The sequence below is a fragment of the Callorhinus ursinus genome, unplaced genomic scaffold (genome assembly GCF_003265705.2).
Source record: "Callorhinus ursinus isolate GAN/ISIS: 27379988/994484 unplaced genomic scaffold, GSC_fseal_2.0 scaffold90, whole genome shotgun sequence".
Lineage (NCBI taxonomy): Eukaryota > Metazoa > Chordata > Mammalia > Carnivora > Otariidae > Callorhinus > Callorhinus ursinus.
Window position 1 is genome coordinate 1,723,987 of NW_027397152.1, and position 24,685 is coordinate 1,748,671.

The 24,685-nt window shown below is 40.0% G+C and overlaps 1 protein-coding gene across 3 annotated transcripts in view; it reads right to left on the reverse strand.

Annotated features, from left to right (window-relative positions):
- Positions 1 to 21,042, reverse strand: part of SETDB1 (SET domain bifurcated histone lysine methyltransferase 1) — a 32,920-nt gene extending 11,878 nt beyond the window's left edge. For 2 of the 3 annotated variants that reach the window (XM_025858381.2, XM_025858378.2), the window contains exons 1-10: positions 20,715 to 20,870; positions 19,564 to 19,834; positions 18,581 to 18,732; positions 5,837 to 5,871; positions 5,324 to 5,423; positions 4,364 to 4,489; positions 3,995 to 4,196; positions 3,394 to 3,467; positions 2,095 to 2,285; positions 571 to 700 (exon numbers count right to left, since the gene is read on the reverse strand). In XM_025858381.2, coding sequence (XP_025714166.1) covers positions 571 to 700; positions 2,095 to 2,285; positions 3,394 to 3,467; positions 3,995 to 4,196; positions 4,364 to 4,489; positions 5,324 to 5,423; positions 5,837 to 5,871; positions 18,581 to 18,732; positions 19,564 to 19,823 — 1,270 coding nt within the window. In that variant the 5' untranslated portion in view covers positions 19,824 to 19,834; positions 20,715 to 20,870. Of the gene's footprint in view, positions 1 to 570; positions 701 to 2,094; positions 2,286 to 3,393; positions 3,468 to 3,994; positions 4,197 to 4,363; positions 4,490 to 5,323; positions 5,424 to 5,836; positions 5,872 to 18,580; positions 18,733 to 19,563; positions 19,835 to 20,714; positions 20,871 to 20,911 lie in introns of those variants that run through there. The other variant, XM_025858379.2, reaches the window with a different exon arrangement.
- Between the last annotated feature and the right edge of the window lie 3,643 nt (positions 21,043 to 24,685).

Here is a 24,685-nt window from a genome sequence, read left to right on the forward strand (position 1 = left end):
TAAACAAGCAGCAATGGAAACATTTTGAGTAAGTGTTAAGACTGTCGGTTCTCATTATTTACACCAACGGGTGAAATACTGGCACAGGCTGGCTTTGACTCAGTAAGGTTTTATCTTCCTGCCTCAAACACAGTTTATGTTAGTAATTAGGTTATTCTTTGGTGAAAAATTTTAAAAATACGTTCTTTGATCAAGTAACGTTATCAGGAAAATTCAACCAAAAAGTATGCCAGGAACATATAAAAACAAAAGCAGTTTGGGCTTTAAAAAAATGACCATGGATCACATACAAAGCAGATAATCCTCATGTGGATAACAGAGGTAACTACTACCACATTGGCCCCTAACAGTTGTTTCAGATTTTTACAGGGTCGTCTAGAATGAATCAGAGCCACTGCATGTGGAGGCAGCACCACAAATCCATCGGTACTACTGGAAACAACTCAGGGCACATCCTGTTTTCAATGAGTCAGTAGTGTCATCTGGTAAACAAAGGATAGCTATTGTATATACTCTCCTTTGCTGCTTTGTCCATTTCTTTCCTCTCCTTTGGTGTCCTTCAGGACATACCCATATTTGGACGTGTCCTCAGCTGTCCCCCTTGCTTCTTCTCCAACGCAGAGGCTGAGGATGTCTTCATGCTGAACATGGGCTCTAGCCGTGTAGAGCCTCGATAGATCCATTCACATCTTTTGTCATCCTAGGGGATTGGGAGGAAGGAAGGTTGGAAGGAGATGAATTAAAGGCTAGAATCTATACTGCCATCTGTGGAGAATATGCCTCCAGGTGCCTCCTTGAACGAAATCTCCCTGATGAATCCCAAATTCCCTATCTATTCAATAAACTTATGTTCCAGGCTCCATGACAGCCATGAGGAAAATGAGAAAAGAAAACCATTTAAGAAATTACAGGACAAATTTTTTTTTTTTTAAGATTTTATTTATTTATCTGACAGAGAGAGCCACAGCGAGAGAGGGAACACGAGCAGGGGGAGTGGGAGAGGGAGAAGCAGGCTTCCCGCCGAGCAGGGAGCCCGACACGGGGCTCGATCCCAGGACTCCAGGACCATGACCTGAGCCGAAGGCAGATGCTTAACGACCGAGCCACGCAGGCACCCCGAGAGACAAATGTTTATGTTTAGTATAAGCGGTGTGACATGGACCATAAGGCCTTAGGAACAAAGGGCTGAGGACAGCTCAAAGGACTGTAACTCTAAGGAAGGCAGGAGAGGGGAGAAGAGGACAGGCACAGACGAGCCAAGAGTTAAACTGGGCCTTGAAAGGTCATCAAGGGGTGCCCAGCTGGCTGTCGGTTAACCATCTGCTTTTGGCTCAGGTCATGATCCTGGAGTCCCAGGATCGAGCCCTGCATTGGGCTCTCTGCTCAGTGGGGAGTCTGCTTCTCCCTCTACCCCTCTCCCACTCCTGCTCGCTCTCTCTCTCACTTACTCTCTCAAATAAACAAATAAAATCTTTAAAAAAAAAAAAAAGATCATCAAGACCTCTAATTCTCTGATGCCTCCTTTTTGTCTCACTATGCTAACCAAAACCCTGACCTTGGACAAATGGAACTGCCTTCTCTGTGCCTATATGCAAGTACTCTGAGAGAGAGAAAAACCAACCAACATGCAATTAGCTCATAATTAAATTCAGGGAATTTATTTTACTTTTTAAAAATTATTATTTTTTTTAATTTATTTTTTTACCTTTTTTTTTTTTAAAGATTTTATTTGAGAGAGAGTGAGTGAGCATACATGCGCACGAGCGGGGGGTGGGAGGAGGAGAGGCAGAGGGAGAGGAAGCAGTAGACTCCCTGCTGAGCAGGGACTCAATCCCAGGACCCCAAGATCATGACCTGAGCAGAACGCAAACACTTAACCAACTGAGCCACCCAGGTGCCCCAGGCAACTTATTTTCAATAACCATCAGAGAGAAACAAAAAGACCAAGTAAAATTTGACCCAAAACAGTGAGAACAGACAGGATTAAGAAAGAGGAAAATTACGGAGGACTACAAAATCATCCTCATTACTGCCTCTTACGCTCCCCCATCCCACCCTGACCCTTGCCTCCAAAACTCTGGGGAAGAACAGTACCAGGAAGAGGATCCTGACTAGGCTGCCATCCACCTCCTCGACCCGGGACTTCCACCACGTGCCTTCCCACTCAGTCTTGATAAGTTGGCCACTCTTGAGCAGCACCATGGGGCGGTTGGGGTAAGCCGTGATATACTCTTCTATGAAGTCCCGGCAGGAGATGTCTTCTATGTCCTCCCAAGTCTTTTTCACTGTCCCAAGGAAGAAAGAGGGCTGAGAGAGGGTAAGTGGCGCAGGTCTTTTTCTCTCTCTCTTTTTTAAGTAATCTCTGTGCCCAATGTGGGGCTTGAACTCATGACCCCAAGATCAAGAGTTGCATGCTCTACCAACTTTGCCAGCCAGGTGCCCCAGGGCATGTCTTGATAGGAAAAAATAAATGGTTGGCAAGGAGTCGTTGGGCATTTTTCAAGTTGGGAGGAAGAGAAAAAATAAATGAAGACAACATAACCTCAAAAACAAAACCAAGACTACCTAAAAATACGGAACCTATTGTGTAAATGCACATACAGATCAAGTAAATACTAACTAAGCAACATGCAAATATAGGTGAATCACTTATTTCATAAAGATAGATGTTTTGTTTAGGAAAATTCAAGTGAAAATTCTTGCTAATTTGATGTAAGTCTAGAGATAAATAAAAAATATCAGATGGCATCGTGAAATTGATAAAAAAAAAATTTTGTCCTTCCTTCTCATTCTGTATCAGGCTACTTCTAAGGGACCCTGAATGTATTTACTGCCATGTCATGTGGAGAAGGAGCAGTGTTAGTTAACTCTTTTGTAATTAAAAAGAACTGCTTTGTAGGAGTCTGTTCCCAAGCCATAGACCCAAGTATAGAAGACACCCTGAAGCCTCCATCTAATTCAGCTTTTGCAGAGAGCACTATGCAGACTACAGATTTTTACAAACGTTAGATGAAGGATAAGACTAGGAAAGAAGTAACATCTTCTTAAGCCTAAATCACTCAGAAATGAAATCAAAACACAGTGAGAATACAAAACAATATGAGAATCCACCCAAGGTCAGTCATAATCTCCTAGTGTCCCACTCTTTGACTACAAAGATCCAGCACTAGAGATGAGCAAATAGAACTGGATCTCCCAAAAGACATTACTCAAACTTATGCTCTTCGAGATGGAAGCACCACAAACATCAGGGCCTTCCTTCCTTCCTCCTTCCCTCCCTCCCTTTCTTTTCTTTTCTTTTAATATCAGGGCTTTTCAACTGATTATCTTAAGAAGAAATACAAGGTAGAAGAGGGAAGGGATAAAACTCAGAAAGGAAGAAGGGACACTCACGTGGCCGGCAAATGGGATATAGTTCAGACTGTGTGACATAGGAAGCATAGCCATCATCAAAGAAAATGAGAAACCTGTAAGGACAGAGTGATGGCAGAAAGATCAGGGGTTACAATATTTAACATGACCTACAGAAATTATCATAGCTTCCACTCTTGATCACAAATAGGACACAATCCGGGGAAAATGTTCCAGTCTACTACTTCCTTCCTATTATCCTTCCGTCTAAGAGTTAGGAATTCTCCTTCAATCTAACAAACTTACCTCTACTTTTCCAAAAGCTATTTATTCTTGTCTATCAGACTCCTATCTTGCTAAAACCATTTAGTTTCCCCTTCCTTCCTATTCCCCTAACCATTAAACAATCTTGACAACTTTCCTCCTAGTTTTCCTCCAAGTTTTCCCTTTGAGAAAAAAAAAAAGGAAAAAAAGAGGAAGAAATCACCCACACGATCCCTGCCACACAAAAAAAAGAGCAAGGGTTTCTCTGGTCACTGGGGACTAAACACAAAAGCTAACCGTGAGATCTGGACTATGGTTTGAATAGGGCAGGTGCTTTGCTATTGGCCTCCACTCTCTTTACAATCCTCTGTCCAGGTACCTGAGCTTGTTTTTGACGTTCGGTGTCTCAGCTACAATGCCAGCATAGAGCCAGACCTGATTCCCATCCTTGTACTTGGCCACCACCCGACTGCCCACAAACAGCTTGTCAGCAGGAGGGTGATAATCATAGGCAATATGGTTCCCCGAGAGTAGACTCTTTCCTTTGTTGTCGAATTTCACCTTGTACTTCTTTCCTGGTCCTGAGTAAAAGGAAAAGATGGACAAAAATTTTTAAAAACCACCAGTTTCTGTGCAAATCCTGACTGTTACATGAGAGACAAAAGGCAAGGCTGTGGAGAAAAGAAATGATCGGCAACGGAGACCTGCAGGTTGCCTTTCATTAGCTCTTCTTCTAGCTTGAACATACCAACCGTCTGGATGGCAATAAGGGTGCCTTTGTGCCATGTCTTAGTTCTCTTCTTGCCCAGGATGCGCATGCTGACTATCAGGTCACCATCTTTGCTCAGTTCTCCAGACATCTGACTCAAGGTTCCTACAAAAGAAAGCAAAGTTGTCGTAAAGAGATATGGCATAGATTGGGGGGAGTGAATGGGAAAGTAAAGAGGGTATAATATAGTAACTGGGGGAAAAGGGGTAATCATTGATCCTTAGTCACTTTTGCTGCTCTCTTGGGCAGACAAAAACATAGCTGACTCAACTATTTATGCTAACAGGAAATACTTGCATAATTGAAATTCACATGTAATTCAAGAACATCTCACTTTTACCAAGTATTTCCAACTCCTTATTACCAATATTAATTACACTAAGTGCTAAGTAGTATTTATAAAACATTTTCCTGTAGGAGATCTATTAACAACCCCACTGGACAGTTTCCCTTGGACCTCTTCATAAGTGTTTGAGTTGCAGGATGCCTGGGTGGCTCAGTCAGTTAAGCGGCCTGCCTTTGGTTCAGGTCATGATCCCGGGGGGCCTGGGATCGAGCCCCACATCAGGCTCCCCGCTCAGAGGGGCACTTGCTTCTCCCTCTGCCTGCCACTCCCCCTGCTTGTGCATGCTCTCTCTCTGGCAAACAAATAAATCTTAAAAAAAGAAGTCTGAGTTGCTCTCTTCTAAACTCTATCTAGAAGTAGTCATGAGCACAGAGCTAAAAAGGTATTTGGGTAAAGCCACCACACACTGGAAAATCAGCAGACAAAAGACTTAAGCAGACAAGGAAAACCTGTGGTGTTTAAAGAACCCAACAGAGGTGAGGAAGAGGATTCTGAGAAGCTAAAACAAAGCCAGATACCCATGAAATCTCTGTAGGAATTCACCTCCCATCCCCGCCCCACCCTCTACACCAAGGCACCTCCAAGACCCTAACCTTTATGTAGATCCTGGGAGCTGCTCTTCTTGTTGACAGCATCCATGAACTTCTGGACATCCTGAGCTGACTTTCTTAAGGCAGCCATAGCTTCACGGAGCTGTAAGAAAGGTGATGAGGGAAACAAGTTTTAAAATAGCATGGGTTAGACTTGAGAATAAGAACTTGTCTTTCAAAAAACAAAACAGAATGAATCATGGTTGGGAAGGTATGGTTATTTTATCAGGCAAAACGGTCCTTTCTTATAAATCTAATTCAGAAATCAGCTTTAGGGAATTTTCCTTATTAAGTTCACCTAACCGATCCCTACCAAATTCTACATTCCTGTAGCACTTAGTGCATGCACCTCTAAGTAACCTCTGCTGCATCCTTAGAACACCTATTAGAGGACTGGAACCCACAAGGCTGATTACAGAGTGGATAATTATGTTGATGGCTGAAGTGGTCAGGCCAGAAGTTTCTCCCATTTTCATATTCTTAACTCTCACCTTTACCTTCCTGGTCCCAACTCACCTTCTGGTCTTTGGGAGTTCTGCTCCCAGCATCACCTATGGATGAGAAAAGCTCTAATGAGTGTAAGGGATTTACTCATAAGAGTTTCCAAGAAATCAAAAACTAAGCTACTTTTTTTTTTCCACTGAACCATTTTATTTGCATGTGTTATATATAACTAAACTACTTAAAAACATTATCATGGAACTATTACTAATAACTACTGACAACCATACACAAATATATATGTAAAAGTAGTAAATGGTCCAGAAAGATACACAGCAAATAGGTGACAGTGCTTACCTGAGGATAAAGTACTGTGACAGGTGGTAGTCTACAGGATTTGGGTTTTTCACTGTATATTAAAAAATTTTTTTTATTGTTTTATTTATTTCAGAGAGAGAAAAAGAGAGCATGAGCAGAGGGTTTTGTGGGGAGGGGCAGGAGGAGAGGGAGAATAAGGCTCCCCACTGAGCAGGAAGCCTAACACTGGACACCTGAGCCAAAGGCAGACACTTAACCGACTGAGCCACCCAGGCACCTTGTATATTTAAATTTGTTGTTTTTATAACAGCAATTTGCTTATGGATTATTTGAATGATTTGAAAAATGAAAAGTGGTCAATGTATGAAGTAAAAATGTTTATTCTTGAGTAGTGCCGTCCAACAGAACTTCCTACTGTGATAGATATGCTCATCAATACCTGTTACTGTCTCTTTTTTATTACAGCCATCCTAATTAGTATAAAGTGGTTCTGATTTGCATTTCCTTAATGACTAATGATGTCAAGCATCTTTCCATATACTTAGTGGTCATTTACGTATCTTATTTGAAAAAATAACTATTCAAATATCTTGCCCATTTTTATTTTTATTTATTTATTTTTTTAAAAGATTTTATTTATTTACTTGACAGAGAGAGACACAGCGAGAGAGGGAACACAAGCAGGGGGAGTGGGAGAGGAAGAAGCAGGCTTCCCGCGGAGCAGGGAGCCAGACGTGGGGCTCGATCCCAGGACCCTGGGATCACGACCTGAGCCGAAGGCAGACGCTCAACGACTGAGCCACCCAGGCGCCCCTTGCCCATTTTTAAACTGGGTTGTCTTTTTATTCTTGAGTTGCAACAGTTCTTTATATATTCTGGAAAAAAATAGACCCTTCACATTTTGCATAATTTAAATAGCTACATCTGGATTGTGGCTACTACTGTATTGGACAATGCAGTTTTGGTGATTTATAACTATTTTAAAAACAGAGGGGCGCCTGGGTGGCTCAGTCAGTTAAGCGTCTGCCTTTGGCTCAGGTCATGATCCCAGAGCTCTGGGATCAAGCCCCACAACCGGCTCACTGCTCAGCAGCCACCCTGCTACTCCCTCTCCTTCTGCCCCTCCCCTCACTCTTGCTCACGCTCTCTCTCCCCCCTCCAAATAAATAAATAAATCTTTTAAAAAAATGGAAAGCAATGGTGGTAATCACTTCACAGTATATCCATATATCAAATCACTATTTTCACACCTTAAGCTAATACAATGTTATATGTCAATTATATCTTAATAAAACTGGGAGAAAAAGGCAGCAAAAAAATAAAAAACAAAAATGGAGGGGCACCTGTGTGGCTCAGTTGATTAAGTGTCTGCCTTTGGCTCAGGTCATGATCCCAGGGTCCTGGGATCGAGCCCCAAGTCGGGCTCCCTGGGAGCCTGCTTCTCCCTCTCCTCCCTGCTCATGCTCTCTCTCCCTATCTCTGTTGCTCTGTCTCTCTTAAATAAATAAAATCTTAAAAAAAAAAAAAAAGGAAAACAATGTAAATGTCCTAAAAAAAAAAAAGTCCATTTAACAAAATGGTTACACAAACTGTAACATCTCCAAAGGAGGTTCACAAAGAATCTTTAATAACATGAAACTGCTAACAATAGATTAAGTTTCAAAAGTTAGGATACATAGTAATTTATTTGAGATGAACCAAACCTTGGAGAGAATACAGACACACCCCTATGCATACACAAGCATTCCTCAAAGAGCTGTGAATATAGTATACGACTAAATACCTGTTAACCTAGACCTCTACAACTATAAAAGTGCATTTTATTTATTTATTCATTTATTTGTTTTTAAAGGTTTTATTTATTTGACAAAGAGAGAGAGAGAGCACAAGCAAGGGGAGTGGCAGGCAGAGGGAGAGGGAGAAGCCGGCTTCCCGCTGAGCAGGGAGCCCGATGCAGGGCTGGATCCCAGGACTCTGGGATCATGACCTGAGCCGAAGGCAGTTGCTTAACTAACTGGGCCACCCAGGCGCCCTAAAAGTGCATTTTAAAAGTAAAAATATTCATGTGGAAAAAAAACCCTCAAACATTATAAAAGGACACGCAGTAAAACAAGCTCACCCTCAGACTCCTGCTTCTAGTTACTCTCCTCAGAAGCAATCAATAATTCAGTTTTTTTGCAGCCAAAGATATTCTGTAAATGTACATATGTACTCTTTCCCCTCTCCAATCTTTTACTCGTATTCAACATGCACTTTTTATGTTGCTTTTTATCCCCACACTTCAAATATCCAGGAAAAGTATTCCCTCTTAGTATCTATAAATCTGATTCGTTTTTCCCCAATTTTGTTTATTGTGGTAAAATACACGTAACATAAAATATACCACCTTTACCATTTTTAAGCATACAGTTCAGTAGTATGAAGTACATTGATATCATTGTACAACCACCAACTTTACTGAAAAATGTTAAGGACTAAATAAACTGTTTTTGTATAGAAGAATTAAATAGTATGAAATGATTAGCTATCCCTAAAATGATCTTTTAATATTGTCAGTAGTTTTTTTGGGGCGGTGACAGGGGACCATGACAAGCTGATTCTCAAATATATATAAAAGCACGACAGGTGAAAAAAACCAAGACATCCATAAAGAAGAAAACCACAGTGAGGTTCCCAGTGTTAACAGATGTAGAAACATACAAAGCCCAGTATACACAATACAGAACTGATGTAAGAAAAAAATGACAGAGAAATGAAACAGAATAGAAAGTCCAGAAATAAACCCACAAATATGGAAATAATTTACGACAAATAGACGATGTAAATCAATTAAGAAGAGACTCATTTCAGTAAGTGGCACTGGAACATTAATAACCATTGAAAAAAAATTCAGATATTACCTCAAATACTACACAAAAAATAAATTTCAGTTGGATTAAAGGCAAAACTATGAAACTTTCAAAGGCAACATAAGAGATCTTTATAATAAAGCCTCAGGGCAGAAAGGCTATAAAAACCAATTACCATAAAAGAAAATGCTAAAATTATAACTTGTTTATCAACAAATAACAAAAAGTAAAGATAAACCATAAGCTGGGAATGATGTTTGCAACTCATAACTAAAAGGATTAGTATTTGTGACATATAAAGACTTCCTGTGAATCAAGAAAAAGACAAATGATCATTGAGCAAACAAGCAAGAGATATGAACAGACATATCAAAGAAAAACTATAAGGGGTGCCTGGGTGGCTCAGTCAGTTAAGAGCCTGCCTTCAGCTCAGGTTGTGATCCCGGGGTCCTGGGATTGAGCCCAACGTTGGGCTCCCTGCTCCTCCCTCTCCCTCTTCCTGCTGCTCCCCCTGCTTATGCACACGCTCTCTCTCTAGTAAACAAATAAAATCTTTAAAAAATTAAATTAAATTAAAAAACCACAATACCAAGTGTTGTCAAGGATGTGGAACATAGGACACACTCATCCACTGGTAGTTATAAATTGGTACAACTGATTTGGAAAGCTGTTTGTTACTTATCCAGTAATGTTAGAATTTCCATATCCTAAGAACTAGCAACTCCCCTCTTACAGTATATATATCCTAAAAATTTAGTTTAAGACTGCCAAAATAGAAAGATTCTTGCACACAAGAGACTCAACAGTAGAGAACAAATCTGAGGGTTGATGGAGGGAAGTGGGTGAGGGATGTGCTAGACGGGTGATGGGTATTAAAGAGGGCACTTGTGATGAGCACTGGGTGTTGTGATGAAGTGTTTACAGAAATATTGCACTGTTAACTAAAAATTTTAAATTAAAAAATAAATAAATAAATAGATTATTTGAACTGAAAACAAATGAAATGTCAACTGACAGGAAAATGGATATATTGTGTCATATTCATTAAGATGGAATAGTATACTGTAGTAGTTACCAAACTAAGCATCACACATCAGCATGATGTTAAAGAAATGATTGCAAAATGCATATACTAAGATTCCATTTATACAGTTAAAAAAATAAGCAAAATTATGGCACTTCTGATAATAGTGATACGAAAAGGATGATTCCCCTATGCAGAAAACAAGTATAAAACGAGAAAAAAATTGTTAAAATCAATTCAGGGCACTGGAAAGCGACCAAAGACGACAAATTGAGAAGTATTTGTTCTTGAAAAACTGCTAAAATTCTGGCAAGGAAGGTTAAGTCTGTGGACCTCTTGCCTGGGGCAGCTCCCATCCCTACTCCACCTCTAGTTGGATGAGCAGAAACTACAGCTTTACCATTGAGGTGCTAGCCATGACAAGGAACAGCTCTGTTAGTCTGAGGTTGCAGCTCTTGTTTAGTGTGAGCAGCAAACCAGTCAGAAATTTAACAAGGAGATCCTGAAAATGAGAGAGCTACAGACAGGCTTAAATAAATTCTCTATACATTCTTGAGTGACTGCTAAACAATGCACATGCAGAGAAGACCCAGGAGAGTCAATAGAGACTTGAGAACTAGAAGCAACTCTGAATGCATTCTCTATACCTCTGTAAAACTCACTGGCTAGGGGCACCTGGGTGGTGCAGTCTGTTGAGCATCTGACTCTTGACTTTGGCTCAGCTCATGATCTCAGGTTCATGGGATCGAACCCCATGTTGGGCTCTGCACTCATTGTGGAGTCTGCTGAGGTCTCTCTCTCCTTTCCCTTTGCCCCTCCCCTCCACACTCTCTCTAAAATAAATAAATAAATCCTTAGGGAAAAACAAAAACAAAAACCCCAAAAAACAAAAAAAACCCCACAACTCACGGGACAAACTCTGCAAAAAAGGGGGGGCAACTGTTAGGAGCCAAGCTAATGTATATAAAAGCGAATATGAATTCTGTGGGTGACTGCTAAAAATGTACATACGGGAAAGATCCAAGAAACCCAGTGGAGACTTGAGAACTAGATGCAACTCTGAATGTATTCTCTATACTTCTGTAAAACTGAATGGCTAAACTATTTTACTTTATTCTAATTTTTCAAAGATTTTATTTATTTATTTGACAGGGAGAGACACAGCAGGAGAGGGAACACAAGCAGGGGGAGTGGGAGAGGGAAAAGCAGGCCTCCCGCTGAGCAAGGAGCCAGATGCGGGGCTCAATACCAGGACCCCAGGATCATGACCTGAGCCAAAGGCAGACGCTTAACAACTGAGCCACCCAGGCGCCCCGGCTAAACTATTTTAAAAAAGGGGGCAACTGTTGGGATCCAATCTAACATATAGTTTAAATTTAAAAACCAAGCAGAGACATCAGCTGCACAATAAAGGGAAGAGAGAGTTGGCAGTATAATTATTAAAAAAAAAAAAGAAAAGAGAAAGAATGAAAACGAAAACGAAAACGAAAACCAAAACCAGAGGGGTGCCTGGGTGGCTCAGTTGGTTAAGCGTCTGACTCTTGATTTTGGCTCAGGTCATGATCTCAAGATCATGAAATTGAGCCTCGCATCCTGCTTAAGATTCTCTCTCCCCCTCTGCCCCTCCCCCACCAAATAAAAGAAAAAGAAAATAGCAGCTTTAAGTTAAAATTCAGAGTTGCTACATTATCTAAAATGTCCAGCTTCCAACACAAAAAATGGTGACGTTCAAAGAGACAGGAAAGTGCGACCTATACTCAGGGAACAAACTGACTTGCTGCATGGACCTAGATACTGGATTTATAAATATGCTCAAAGAGCTAAAAGAAGTTACATTCAAAGACTTAAAACAAAGAAAAATATGCTAATACTTAGTAAACAAAAGACCTGATTATGAAAGGAAGCAAATGGAAATTCTGGAGTTAAAATTACAAAAACTGAAACATTCACTAGAGAAGCTAAAAAAGCAAATTTAAAATGATAGAATAAGTAAACTAGAATACAGATTCCTATATAGAAAAATTGTCCCATTCAAAGCACAAAGAGAAGACTGAAGAAAAATGAACAGCTTCTGAGACATATGGGACAATGTGAGGCATTCTACCACATATGTAACATGGATCTGAGAAGGCAAGGGGATAGAGAATGACTGGGGCACCTGGCTGGCTCAGTTGGTAGAGTGTGCAACTTGATCTTGGGGTCACAAGTTTGAGCCCCATAATGGGTGTAGGGATTACTTAAAAATAAAATCTTAAAAAAATGTACTGGAAAAAAATACGTATTTAAAAAAAGAAATGACTGAAACACTTCTACATTTGATGAAAAACTTGAATCTACAGTCCAAATTCAATGAATCTCAAGTAGGACAAATACAGACAGAATTACACCTAGACACACCCTAGTCAAACTACTAAAATCAAAAGAGAAAATCTTTAAAGCTGTAAGACAAAAATGACTCATATCCAGGATACAAACAACAATTTCATCTGACTTTCAATCAGAAATAATGGAGACCAGAAGGCACTGGAATGGCATATTCAAAGTGCCAAAAGGAAACAGCCAATCAAGAATTCTATATCCCATGGGGTGCCTGGGTGGCTCAGTCTGTTGGGCGTCTGCCTTCGGGTCAGGTCATAATCCCAGGGTCCTGGGATCAAGCCCCACATTGGGCTCCTTGCTCAGTAGGGAGCCTATTTCTCCCTCTCCCTCTGCCTGCTGCTCTCCCTGCTTGTGTTCTCTGTCAGGTAAATAAGTAAATAAAATCTTAAAACAAACAAACAAACAAACAAAAGAATTCTATATCCCAGGGGTGCCTGGGTGGCACGGTTGGTTAGGCGTTGGACTCTTGGTTTCGGCTCAGATCATGATCTCAGGGTTGTGAGATCAAGCCCCGTGTCAGGCTCCATGCTCAGCACAGAGTCTACTTGAGATACTCTCTCCTTCTCCCTCTGCCCCTCCTGCTTGTGCGTGCACTCACTCGTGCTTGCTCTCTCTCTCCCCTTCTAAAAGTAAATTAAAAAAAAAAAAAAAGAATTCTATATCCCAGGTAAACAAAGGCAGAGAATCCACTTTTAGCAGAATTACAAGAAATATTAAAGGAAATCTTTCTGACTGGAAAAAGATGACACTAGTAACTCAAATCCACAGGAAGGAATGAAGAGCAATGAAAATGTAAACATCTGGGTAAATATATATTTTTCTCTTTTCTTCCCATAACTTCTTTAAAAATAAGATTGGTCCTTGCAATAATAACACTAAATTGTTGGCTTTAAACATACGCAGGTGCAATATATTTGACGACAGTACCACCCAAGAAGAGAGTGAAAATGGAGCTATCCTGGTGCAAAGTTGCTATTTTACCAGAATTAAGTCAGTATTAACTTGTAGTAGATAATGATCAGATAAATATGCAAGCACTTTTTAAAAAGCTAAAAAAAAAAATCAGAGGAATTAAAATGATTTACTGAAATACTTGTTTGACACAAAGAAGGCAGTAAAAAACAGATAAATACAAAAAATATGGGGGGAAAAGAGCAAAATGATTGATGTAAATCCACCCATATGGATTCACATGAATGGACTCAAAACTAATTAAAAGCCAGAAATTGTGAGACTGGATTTAAAAAAACCACAAGATCTAACTATATACTGTCTGTAAAAGATTCACTAAATTCAAAGACAGAAACAGACTTTAAGTAAAAGGACAGGAAAAGACACAACATGCAAACGGTAATCATAATAAAAATGGAAATGCTATATATATTTTTTTTAGGATTTTATTTACTTATTTGAGAGAGAGAGAGAATGAGAAAGCACGAGAGGGAAAGAGGGTCAGAGGGAGAAGCAGACTCCCTGCTGAGCAGGAAGCCCGATGTGGGACTCGATCCCGGGACTCCAGGATCATGACCTGAGCTGAAGGCAGTCGCTTAACCAATTGAGCCACCCAGGCGCCCCTGGAAATGCTATATTAATATCTGCTAAAACAGACTTTAAGAAAAGCGATATTGCTTGAGAAACAGAGAGATCTTTTAATAGAAAATCAAATATAAATGTATACATAACAGATTCCAAAGTACAAGAAGCGAAAACTGAAATAAATTGAAAGGACAAACAATTCAATAATTTTAGTTCAAGATTTCAAAACTCCTTTCCAAGTGATTGTTAAAACAACTAGACAGAAAATTAATAAGGACACAAACTTGAACAGCACTATCAGCCAACTTAACCTAACCAACATTTATAAAATACTTCATCCAACAGCAGAATACAAATTCTTTTCAAGCACACATGGATCATTCTCCAGGACAGAAAATATGCTGGGCCATTAAAAAACATTTAAATAAATTTAAAAGGATTAAAGTAATACAATATATATTTTCTGACCACAATGAAATAAAATAAAAAACTCACAACAGAAAGAAATCTGGGAAATCCCCAAATATTTGGAATAATCAACTGGTCAAAGAAAAATCACAAAGGAAATTTTAAAAATTATGAGTTAAATGAAAATACAACACACAAAAATTTATGAGACGCAGTAAAGCAACACTTAAAGGGAAATTTACAGCTTTAAATGTTTACATTACCAAGAAAAAAAGATCAAATCAAGGGGCACCTGGGTGGCTTAGTAAGCATCTGCCTTTGGCTCGGGTCATGATCACAGGATCATGGGATCCAGCCCCACATTGGCCCTGCATCGGGCTCCCTGCTCAGAGGGAAGCCTGGTTCCCCCTCTCCCACTCCCTCCGCTTGTGTTCCCTCTCTCGCTGTGTCTCTGTCAAATAAATAAAATCTTTAAGAAAATAAATAAATAAGGGGCGCCCGGGTGGCTCAGTCGTTAAGCGTCTGCCTTGGGCTCAGGTCATGGTCCCGGGGTCCTGGGATCGAGCCCCACATCATCCCACCATCGGCTCCTTCTCCCTTCTCCCCCTGCTTGTGTTCCCTCTCTCACTGTGTCTCTATCAAATAAATAAATAAAATATTAAAATAAAATCAATAATCTGTTTTAATTTTAAGAAACTAGAAAAAGAAGAACAAATCAAATCCAAGTACAGGGAAGGAATAAAGATCAGAGTAGAAATCAGTGTAATAGAAAACAGGAAAACACTAGAGAAATATAAATTAATGAACCCAAAAACTGGTTCCTTAAAAAAAAAAAAAAGACAATCTGTTAGCCAGATTAACCAAGCAAAAAAAAAAAAAGAAAGGACATCCATATAACCAATATCAGGAATGAAAGAACGGACATTACTACAGAACATACAGAAATTCAAAAGAATCATAAGGGAACACTATGAACTTTATGGCAATAATTTAGACAACTTAGATGAAATGGAAAAATTTTTAGAAAGATACAAATTAACAAAAAGGACTTGAGAAGGAATAGAAAATCCAAATGGGCATATCAGGTAAAGAAAAGTAATTAGTAATTAAAAACTTTCTCACAATAAATTCAATGTGGTATCCTGTAATGGAAAAAGCCCAGATATCAAAAGTCTAGAGATTAGGTAAAAGTAATGCACCTAGGTTTGCTTCTTAGTTTTGACCAGTGTACCATGGTAACATAAAACACTAACATTAGAAAAACTGATGAAAAGTATGCAAGAACTCTCTGTATTATCTTTGCAATTTATACAAAAATATAAAACTATTCCAAACTAATAATCTTATTTAAAAAAAACCTATCCACAAAGAAAAATCCAGGTCAAGATGGCCTCACTGCTGAATTTATCAAACATTTAAGGAAGAAATTCTATTTCATACAAACTCAGAAGAGGGAAACATTTACCAACTCAACTTTATAAGGCCCATAATACCAAAGTCAAAAAAACACATTACAATAAAAGTACAACAGCTCTCATGAACATAGGTGCAAAAATTCTTAACAAAATATTAGCAAATCTAATACAGAAACATATAAAAAGGATTATACACTAAGACAAAGTGGCAGGGGTGGGGTGGGAGGTCATCCCAAGAATACAAATCTCGTTTAACATCCAAAAAAATCATTATTGTAATACTCCTTATTAGTAAGAAAAAGGAAAAAAACCTATATGATTATCTGAGGATGATACAGAAAAAGTAGCTGACAAAATCTAAAATCCAATCGAGCCATGATAAAAACTCAGTAAATTAGGAATAGAAGCAATTTCCTTCAACCCGGACAAAGGATATCTACAAAAACCCTACAGCTCACATTACAATTAATGCCTATAGACCAAATGGTTTCCCCCTAAGATCAGGAGCAAGGAAAAGATGTCTGCTCTCAAAACGTTCATTCAACTTTGTACTGGAGGCTCTACAGAGTACAATAAGGCAAGAAAAAGAAATAAAAGACATCTAGATTAGAAAGGAAAAAGTAAAATTGACTTTATTTGCTGACAGCATGAGGTAAAAATATAGAAAATCTGAAGGGATCCACAAAAAACTTCTAGAATAGTGAGCTTAATAAGGTTACAGGCTACAAGATTAATACATAAAAATCAACTAAACTTTCATATCCTAACAACACTCTTCAAATAAAGTAAATTTCACATTAGCATTAAAAATAAAACACTTATGAGAGATGTACCATATTAATGCATTAGAAGACTGAGTATTTGTTAAAAGGTAGTATTCCCCAAATTGAGCTTTAGATTCAATATAGTTCCTATTAAAAATCCCAACAGGTTTAAAAAAAATGTTTTTGATAGGAACTGACAAGCTGATCCCAAAATTTATTTGGAAGTTATATGAAATACAGGTTTATAGTATGGTGCTGGTATAAAGAGAGATATTTAGATCAATGTTACAAAACAGAATCCGGAAATAGACCCTCATATACATGGCCAGTTGATTTTTGGAGTACCAAAAGGATAGTCTGACAAATGGTGGTGGAACAAATGAATAGCCATAAGCAAAATAAGCAAACCACCCTCAACTCTTTTTTTTTTTTTTAAAGATTTTATTTATTTGACAGAGAGAGACACAGCGAGAGAGGGAACACCAGCGGGGGGAGTGGGAGAGGGAGAAGCAGGCTCCCCGCTGAGCAGGATGCCTGTTGTGGGGCTCGATCCCAGGACCCTGAGATCATGACCTGAGCCAAAAGCAGACACCCAACGAATGAGCCACCCAGGAGCCCTGAACCACCCTCAACTCTTACCTTGAGAAGTTTTCTCTTAAAAGACACCATTAAGAAAATGAAAAGATCACATCTGAGAGAAAGTATAAAATATATCTCATAAATGAACTGTACCTAAAGCCTAAGTTCTCTAAGTCAATAATAAAAAGACAACCCAATTAAAAAAAAAAGACTAAAGATTTGAATAGATGTTTCCCCAGAGAACATACATAAGTGGCAAGTAAGTATGTGAAAAGATGCTCAACTTTCTTAGGGAAATGCAAACTATGATCACAATTTGATACCACACACACTAGAATGGCTAAAAGACTGACAATACCAGGGACTGACAAGGATGTAAAGACACTGGAATCCCATACTTTGCTAGTGGGAATGTAAAATGGTATAGTCACTTTTGAAAACAGTAAGGCAGTTTCCTAAAAATTCAAACATACACCTACCCTAAGACCTAGCAATTCTACTCCTAGGTGGAATATCCAAGAGACATGAAACATAATGCCCATATAAAGATTTATACAGAAATGTACATAGCAGCATTATTCCTAATAGCCCTCAAACTGGAAACAACCCAAATATTTATCAGTTAAAGAATGGATAAAAACCTGTGGCATATCTATAAAATGGAATATTATTCAGCAAAAAAAAGGGGAGCACACTATGGATGCATGCAATAACATAGATAAATCTCAAAAACATTATGCTCAGTGACAGAAACCAGATACAAAAGACAATAAATTGTGATTGTCTTTTTTTTTTTTAAGATTTTATTTATTTATTTGAGAGAGAGAGAATGAGAGACAGAGAGCACAAGAGGGAAGAGGGTCAGAGGGAGAAGCAGACTCCCTGCTGAGCAGGGAGCCCGAGGCGGGACTCGATCCTGGGACTCCAGGATCATGACCTGAGCCGAAGGCAGTCACTAAACCAACTGAGCCACCCAGGCGCCCCTAAATTGTGGCTGTCTTTACACAAAATTTATAGAGAAGGCAAAAAGGAAGCAAGCAGCAGATCAGTGGTTACTTGGGGGTGAAAATGGAGAATGTAGGCAAAAAGATATGAGGGATGTTTTTGGAGTAATGCCAAGTATTCTTAAACTGGACTGTGAAGACTGCACTACTGTATAAATTTACTAAAAGTCAAACTATACACTTAAAAGTATGTGAATTTTATAGTATATAAATTATACCTAAAAAAAAGCCCCTCAAAAATAAACAAAATCAAACAATCTACCATTTTGAGATATATACATAGGTGCTAATGCCACCTATTAAGAAAAGGGAGTTCAGAATAGAAGTTACACAGAATGGGGAAAGAAAGGTCATTCAATCAGGAAGTAGTACATAGGGGACATCTATGATACTAATAATGTTCTATTTCTTTGGTAACAGACAATTCCAACAGTTTGGAATATGTAGTCAGTGACAATGGTTTTTCCTTTCTTCTTTTATCTGCTTAACTTCCTGTCTTTCAATTTCAATCCTCGACTTTCTACCTGGACCTTTATCTCTTACCTGAATCAATACTGAGGACATCATCATCTTCATCAGGAATCTCAATTATTTCTGTAGGCCGGGAAGCTTCATCCTCAGAGCTACTGTCCCGGTATTGTAGACCCAGTTTGGAATAAAAGTCCTTCACCAAAGACTCACAGTTAGTCACTGCCCTAATATTGGAACACATGTAGAAAAGGTCAGAGCCAGCAGAAATAGGTGTAAAAGCCATCAGAATTTATATATATTTAAGCATACACTGATCTCAATTCAAACAGGCCAAATGTCTCCGTTTAGAATTCATTTTTATTTTCATTTTTTAAATAGGCTCCATGCCCAATGTGGGGCTTGAACTCACCACCTGAGATCAAGACCTGAGCTGAAGTCAAGAGTAGGACACTTAACCAACTGAGCCACCCAGGCCCACCGTTCATTTAGAATTTAAAATGCTTTTCTCATAGAAAAATGTTTAAATAGTGGTTTCCAGACTGGTGACTCAAAAATCCAAAATAAGCCCTGAGTACAGTCCTCTCAACCACATTTCATCATTTACCTTATTAGTTGAAAATGTGTTCTAAGTGACAACTAAGGTACCAGACACAAATCTTCTGGGGCTTTTGGAGTAGATACAGGGCTCCACAGTTACATAAGACAGCAATACTTTACAATCCTCACTCCCTAGATCATCCTACTAAGAAAACAAAGCAATTGTTTGCAAGGAGAGTAGAGAAGAAAGAAGGGGAAGGGACTCAAGACCTGAACTCCCCTACTGCTGACCATACATTAGCTTCTGATAGATGAATATTCTATATATGGGTGGTTATGAGGTCAGATTTTGGATCCTAACCTATGAAGGAAGGTTCTTTTTTTTTTTTTTTTTTTAAGGAAGGTTCTATACATTTGTACCTTGTAAAGTATAAAGTGCTTAGCACAATGTCATGAACAATTATACTTCTAAAATGTCTGCCAAAGGGGAGATTTCCTATTTTCCAGGTAGTCCTCACCTGGATGCATCATCAAAGAGCTGGTCAACATGGGCCACCTCAGATTCCTTCTGTATTACCCACGTTTCCAACTCTGCTAGTTGCTTCTTACGCTGCTGTACACAGTCCATCTTTTCTAGTTCTTCATCGATGAACTGCCGAAGTTCCTCCATCGAGATTCCCAGCTCCTCAACCACTGCTTGTTGCAGCTCTGCAATCTCTTCAGACTCCACGGCAGCTGTTGCTGCATCCAAACCAATGCACCCAGGGAGGGAGGACATGCTGTTGTCCTCTACATGTAAGAGAAAACTAAGATTACCTTTGGAGTCATCACCACCAAATTTCAGTATCCTAATAAAACTCATTCCTACACTACTACTTGTTATTCAAATACAGTTAAGTTTGATTCTATGTTCTCTCTCTCCATTCTCCTGTATCTGACGTTTAGATTTTGTAGCATTCTTATTTTATCCTATAGACTATGGGCCTAAGATTTAAAAGTCTGAGGGTATGGAAAACATATATTATGCAACAGGGAGCTACCGAAAATAATGTTTTAGGAAATGGAAGAGAACCAATTTGCTGAGGAAGGTATTTCTGTGACCTGAGTTCCTTAATTCACCAAAGAGATAAATCTTTGTTTGCATGCTATGCCAGTTTGAACACTTATCTCCACCTGGAGGGAAGCGATTGGTCTATAACTCACTAACTCGTTGTTTCCTCTTTAACTACTTGTTCACCTTACATTACTTCGCTTCCAAGTGGAAATTTATTTTTTAAAGTCTATTAACCCTTAAGCATACAAAAGCAAAGAGATTTCCCAAAAGTAAAGAGAAATTAAAGCAATCTGGGAATAAAATGTGGCTACCTAAAAAGTACAATTCAAATAACCCATACATTGGTGTTAACTTCTTTTTTGATCAAACGGTTAAAGCAAAACTGATGCCAGAACGCCGTGCGACCCCAAGGCCAGTTCTCACCGCCTCCATTTCTCCTTTGCCCACACACCGCCCCACCCCCGCGCTACCCTTTTTGGGGGTGCGTCCCACCCACCCCGCAAACCCAGCTCAACCCCGCCCCCGCTCGCCTCTCGGAGAAGACTTCCTTCCCACCCTCGCCCAACCTCCTCCCACAAACAAAACATTCCAGACAGGCCCCTGGTCTCCAAATACCTCAATTAACAGTATTTCCCACACCTCCCTGCTTCCAGCTACAACAGTTCTTTTCCACCAGCCAGACCCCAGACTCGAGACTCAGGGGTCGGCCTCGATGGGGGAGAACGAAACCGTAAGGGAAAGGGAGCAGGGGGAGGGGAAGAAGCGTGAGGGAGGGAGGGAAAAGGAAGCGAAAGAGACGCCCGGAAGCAAACCTCAGGTGCCGTTCCGGTCGCCACGACGGTGGCCTGACGGGGTCAAACCCAAGGCCTCTGAGCGCGCCTCCAAGGCCCGGCAAACTCTGGCAAGTACGCATGCGTCAAAGCACAGCCGCCCAGGGCACACGTGGGAGACAAATGGCCGGGTAAAGTAGGCGTGGCCTGGAGTATATTGTAGAAGCTCCGCCTTTTCCGCCAACCCCAACTACTGGCAGCAATGTTAAGTTAATCGTAGGCAAGCGCTTAGGTTTAGATTTTTTTTCCTCACCCAGTTTTGGTTTTATTGCACAAGTGGTACAAATTGTAACAAGTGGAGGAATATCAAGATGTAATAGGAAAAACGTGGTAATATCCTCGCCTTCCTCCATCACGTATGACTCCTGCTCCTTTGAGGTAAAATAGCTTAGTTTTCTAGGTTTGTATGTACAAGGTCACGAATGTGGATTTTTTTTTAAAAAACATTATTTATTTATCAGACACAGAGAGAGACAGAGAGAGCACAAGCAGGCGCAGCAGCAGAGGGAGGGAGAGAAGCAGGTTCTCCGCTGAGCAGGGAGCCCAATGTGGGGCTCGGTCCCAGGACCTCGAAATCATGACCTGAGCTGAAGGCAGACGCTTAACCGACTGATCCACGCAGGCGCCCTGTGAATGTGGATTTTTTAAAAAGATTTTATTTTTAAGCAATCTTTATATCCAGTGTGGGGCTTGAACTCAACCCTGAAATCAAGCGTTGCGTGCCCTGCCAGCTGAGCCAGCCAGGCAGCCCTGAATGTGGATTTTGTTTTGTTTTGCTTTTATTTCACATGTGGACATCCCTTGAAGACAATAAAAACTATAAAATTTGTCTTTTTGACAATTGCATAATACTTAAGAGTGTGGCTAAATCATATTTAGAAAGATGTTCTCAGTTTTTAGCTACTACAAATAGTACAACAATAAACATTAACATCCTTTTGAAGTAGTACTTTTATTTCTGTGGAAGAGATGCCCCAAAATGGAATCTGAGTAAAAGGTATATATACACATATGTACTCTTTTTTCACTTTGATAGAATCTACTGTCAAATTACTATTCAAAAAGGTTGAAACAATTTTTGCTCCCACTAGCAAGTCTCTAAAAGTATGTTTCCCCACACCCTCATTAAGATTGGATGTTAACTATTTAATTTTTAAGCATTTGATAGGTCTTAAAATAATAGCTGCATCAGGATAGACTTAAGTTGTGTTGTGAAAACATTCCAAAAGCTTAAAACAAAAACCATGCATTTCTTGCTCATGCTGCATAATCATCTCTAGTTGACATTGGAGCTCTGCTAGGATATCTACTCAGGAACCCAGGCTGATGAGTAAGTCAGGCCAGAAGGAGATCGCTAACGGTCTCATATTGGCAGTTAAAGTGATTCAGGACACTTTCATTAACAACTCATTGTTCTGACTGAGTCATAAGGCCCTACCCAACCACAAGGGGGCTGGAAAGAACAATCATGTCTCATATCTGGAAGGAGGGAACCGGTTGTATTTGATGAACCGGCAGTATTGACTACTACGTTATTTTGTTATTGCTTTAATTTGTTCAGCTATCTTTACACTAACCGCATCTAACTTCATTTAAAAGGTATAAACCAGGGGCACCTGGGTGGCTCAGTCGTTAAGCGTCTGCCTTCGGCTCAGGTCATGATCCCGGGGTCCTGGGATTGAGCCCCGCATTGGGCTCTCTGCTTGGCAGGAAGCCTGCTTCTCCCTCTCCCACTCCCGCTGCTTGTGTTCCCTCTCTGGCTATGTCTTTCTCTGTCAAATAAATAAAATCTTTAAAAAAAAAGGTATAAACCAGAACCTTCTGTGTAAGACTGGAAACAGGTCCAGGCAGCCTTGAAATCCTCTCCTTGTGACCACACTTTATCTTTGCTCATTTCACCTGTCCACCAGTGTCCTGTAAGTCCCTATTTCCAATTGTTAAGACACTAGGAATTGAGGTACAGAGAAATGAGTGTCCTCTAGATATTTCAAATTCAGCATGTTCCTAACTCATGACATTATTTTCCAACATGAGCTAGAAATTTTAGACTACTCCTCCCTGTAAAACACACATGCACACACATACCATATTTATTGAATGTTTACTTCATATCAGGCACTGTTCTAAGCACTTACAATTGTTTATTTAATCTTCACAATAGTCCTATAAGGTAGGAACTGTTATTGTCTCTTTTTTATGAATGAAAAAACTGAGACACACAATTACATTAAGTGTCAGAGCCAGGCAGTTTGGCCCTAGAACTTGTGGTCTTTTTTTTTTTTTTTAAGATTTTATTTATTTATTTGACAGAGAGCAGGAACACAAGCAGGGGGAGTGGGAGAGGGAGAAGCAGGCTTCCTGCCAAGCAGGGAGCCCGATGTGGGACTCAATCCCAGGACCCTGGGATCATGACCTGAGCCGAAGGCAGACGCTTAACTACTGAGCCACCCAGGCGCCCTAGACCTTGTGGTCTTAAACCATGATTCAATACAGCTTGTTTACCCTAGTTTGGAAATGTTTATCATATAGTTTTCCTCCTTTCTTTTTAAATTTTACTGTTCTTGTTTGGCTCTTATTTCTTGCCAGGACTGTTGCCTCTTAATTGGTAGCCTTGTGGGACTGCCCATATAGAGCTTTAAAATACAGTTCTGATCATGTCACCCCCCTGCTTTAAAACTATGTTTTCTTTTCTTTTTTTTAAAAGATTTTATTGATTTATTTGACAGAGAGACACAGTGAGAGAGGGGACGCAAGCGGGGGGAGTGGGAGAGGGAGAAGCAGGCTTCCCGCAGAGCAGGGAGCCCGATGCAGGGCTCGATCCCAGGACTCTGGGATCACGACCTGAGCTGAAGGCAGACGCTTAATGACTGAGCTACCCAGGCGCCCCTAAAACTATGTTTTCTTTATGTCTATAAAATAAAGTTCAAACTTCACAGTATAGAATTTGAGGCTCTTCAAAATTTGGTCCTGACTTAGCTCTCTCGCCGTGTTTCCCATTTTTCCCTTCACACCCCTGGTTAAGTGCTATTTCCCCAACATGTTTACACATTTCACTTTTACACTTATACCTTCGTTCATTGTGGTCTATCTCCTGGAATGCCCCCTCTCTTCCTGTCTGCTGTAATATGAATTCTCTAAGGTCCAACTCAAATATCTCTGTGAAGTTTTCATAGACCAGCGGTTGTCAAACTTTATCATGTATCAGAATCACCTGGAGGGCTTGTTTTTTTTTTTTTTCCCCTGGAGGGCTTGTTAAAATACAGACTGCCACCCTCACCCCACCATTGGAGTAGATTTGGGTGGAGTCTGAGAATCTGCATGTCTAACATTTTACCAGTAACGCCTGTGCTACTGGTAGGGGGACCAGAATTTAAGAAACACTGTCTTACCATATGATTTCACTTCTATGTGCAATATAAAAATCAAACGAAGAATAGAATCAGACTCATAAGTACGGAGAACAAACTGGTGGGGAGGGACTGGGGGGCTATGGGCAAAACAGGTGAAGGGGATTTAGAAGTACGATCTTCACAACATGCCTGGCTGGCTGAGTTGGACAAGCACGTGTCTCTTCATCTCAGGGTTGTGAGTTTGGGCCCCCATATTGGGTGTAGAGATGACTTAAATAAGTAAACTAAAAACAACAACAAAAAAAGAGGGGCGCCTGGGTGGCTCAGTTGGTTAAGCGACTGCCTTCGGCTCAGGTCATGATCCTGGAGTCCCTGGATCGAGTTCCGCATCAGGCTCCTTGCTTGG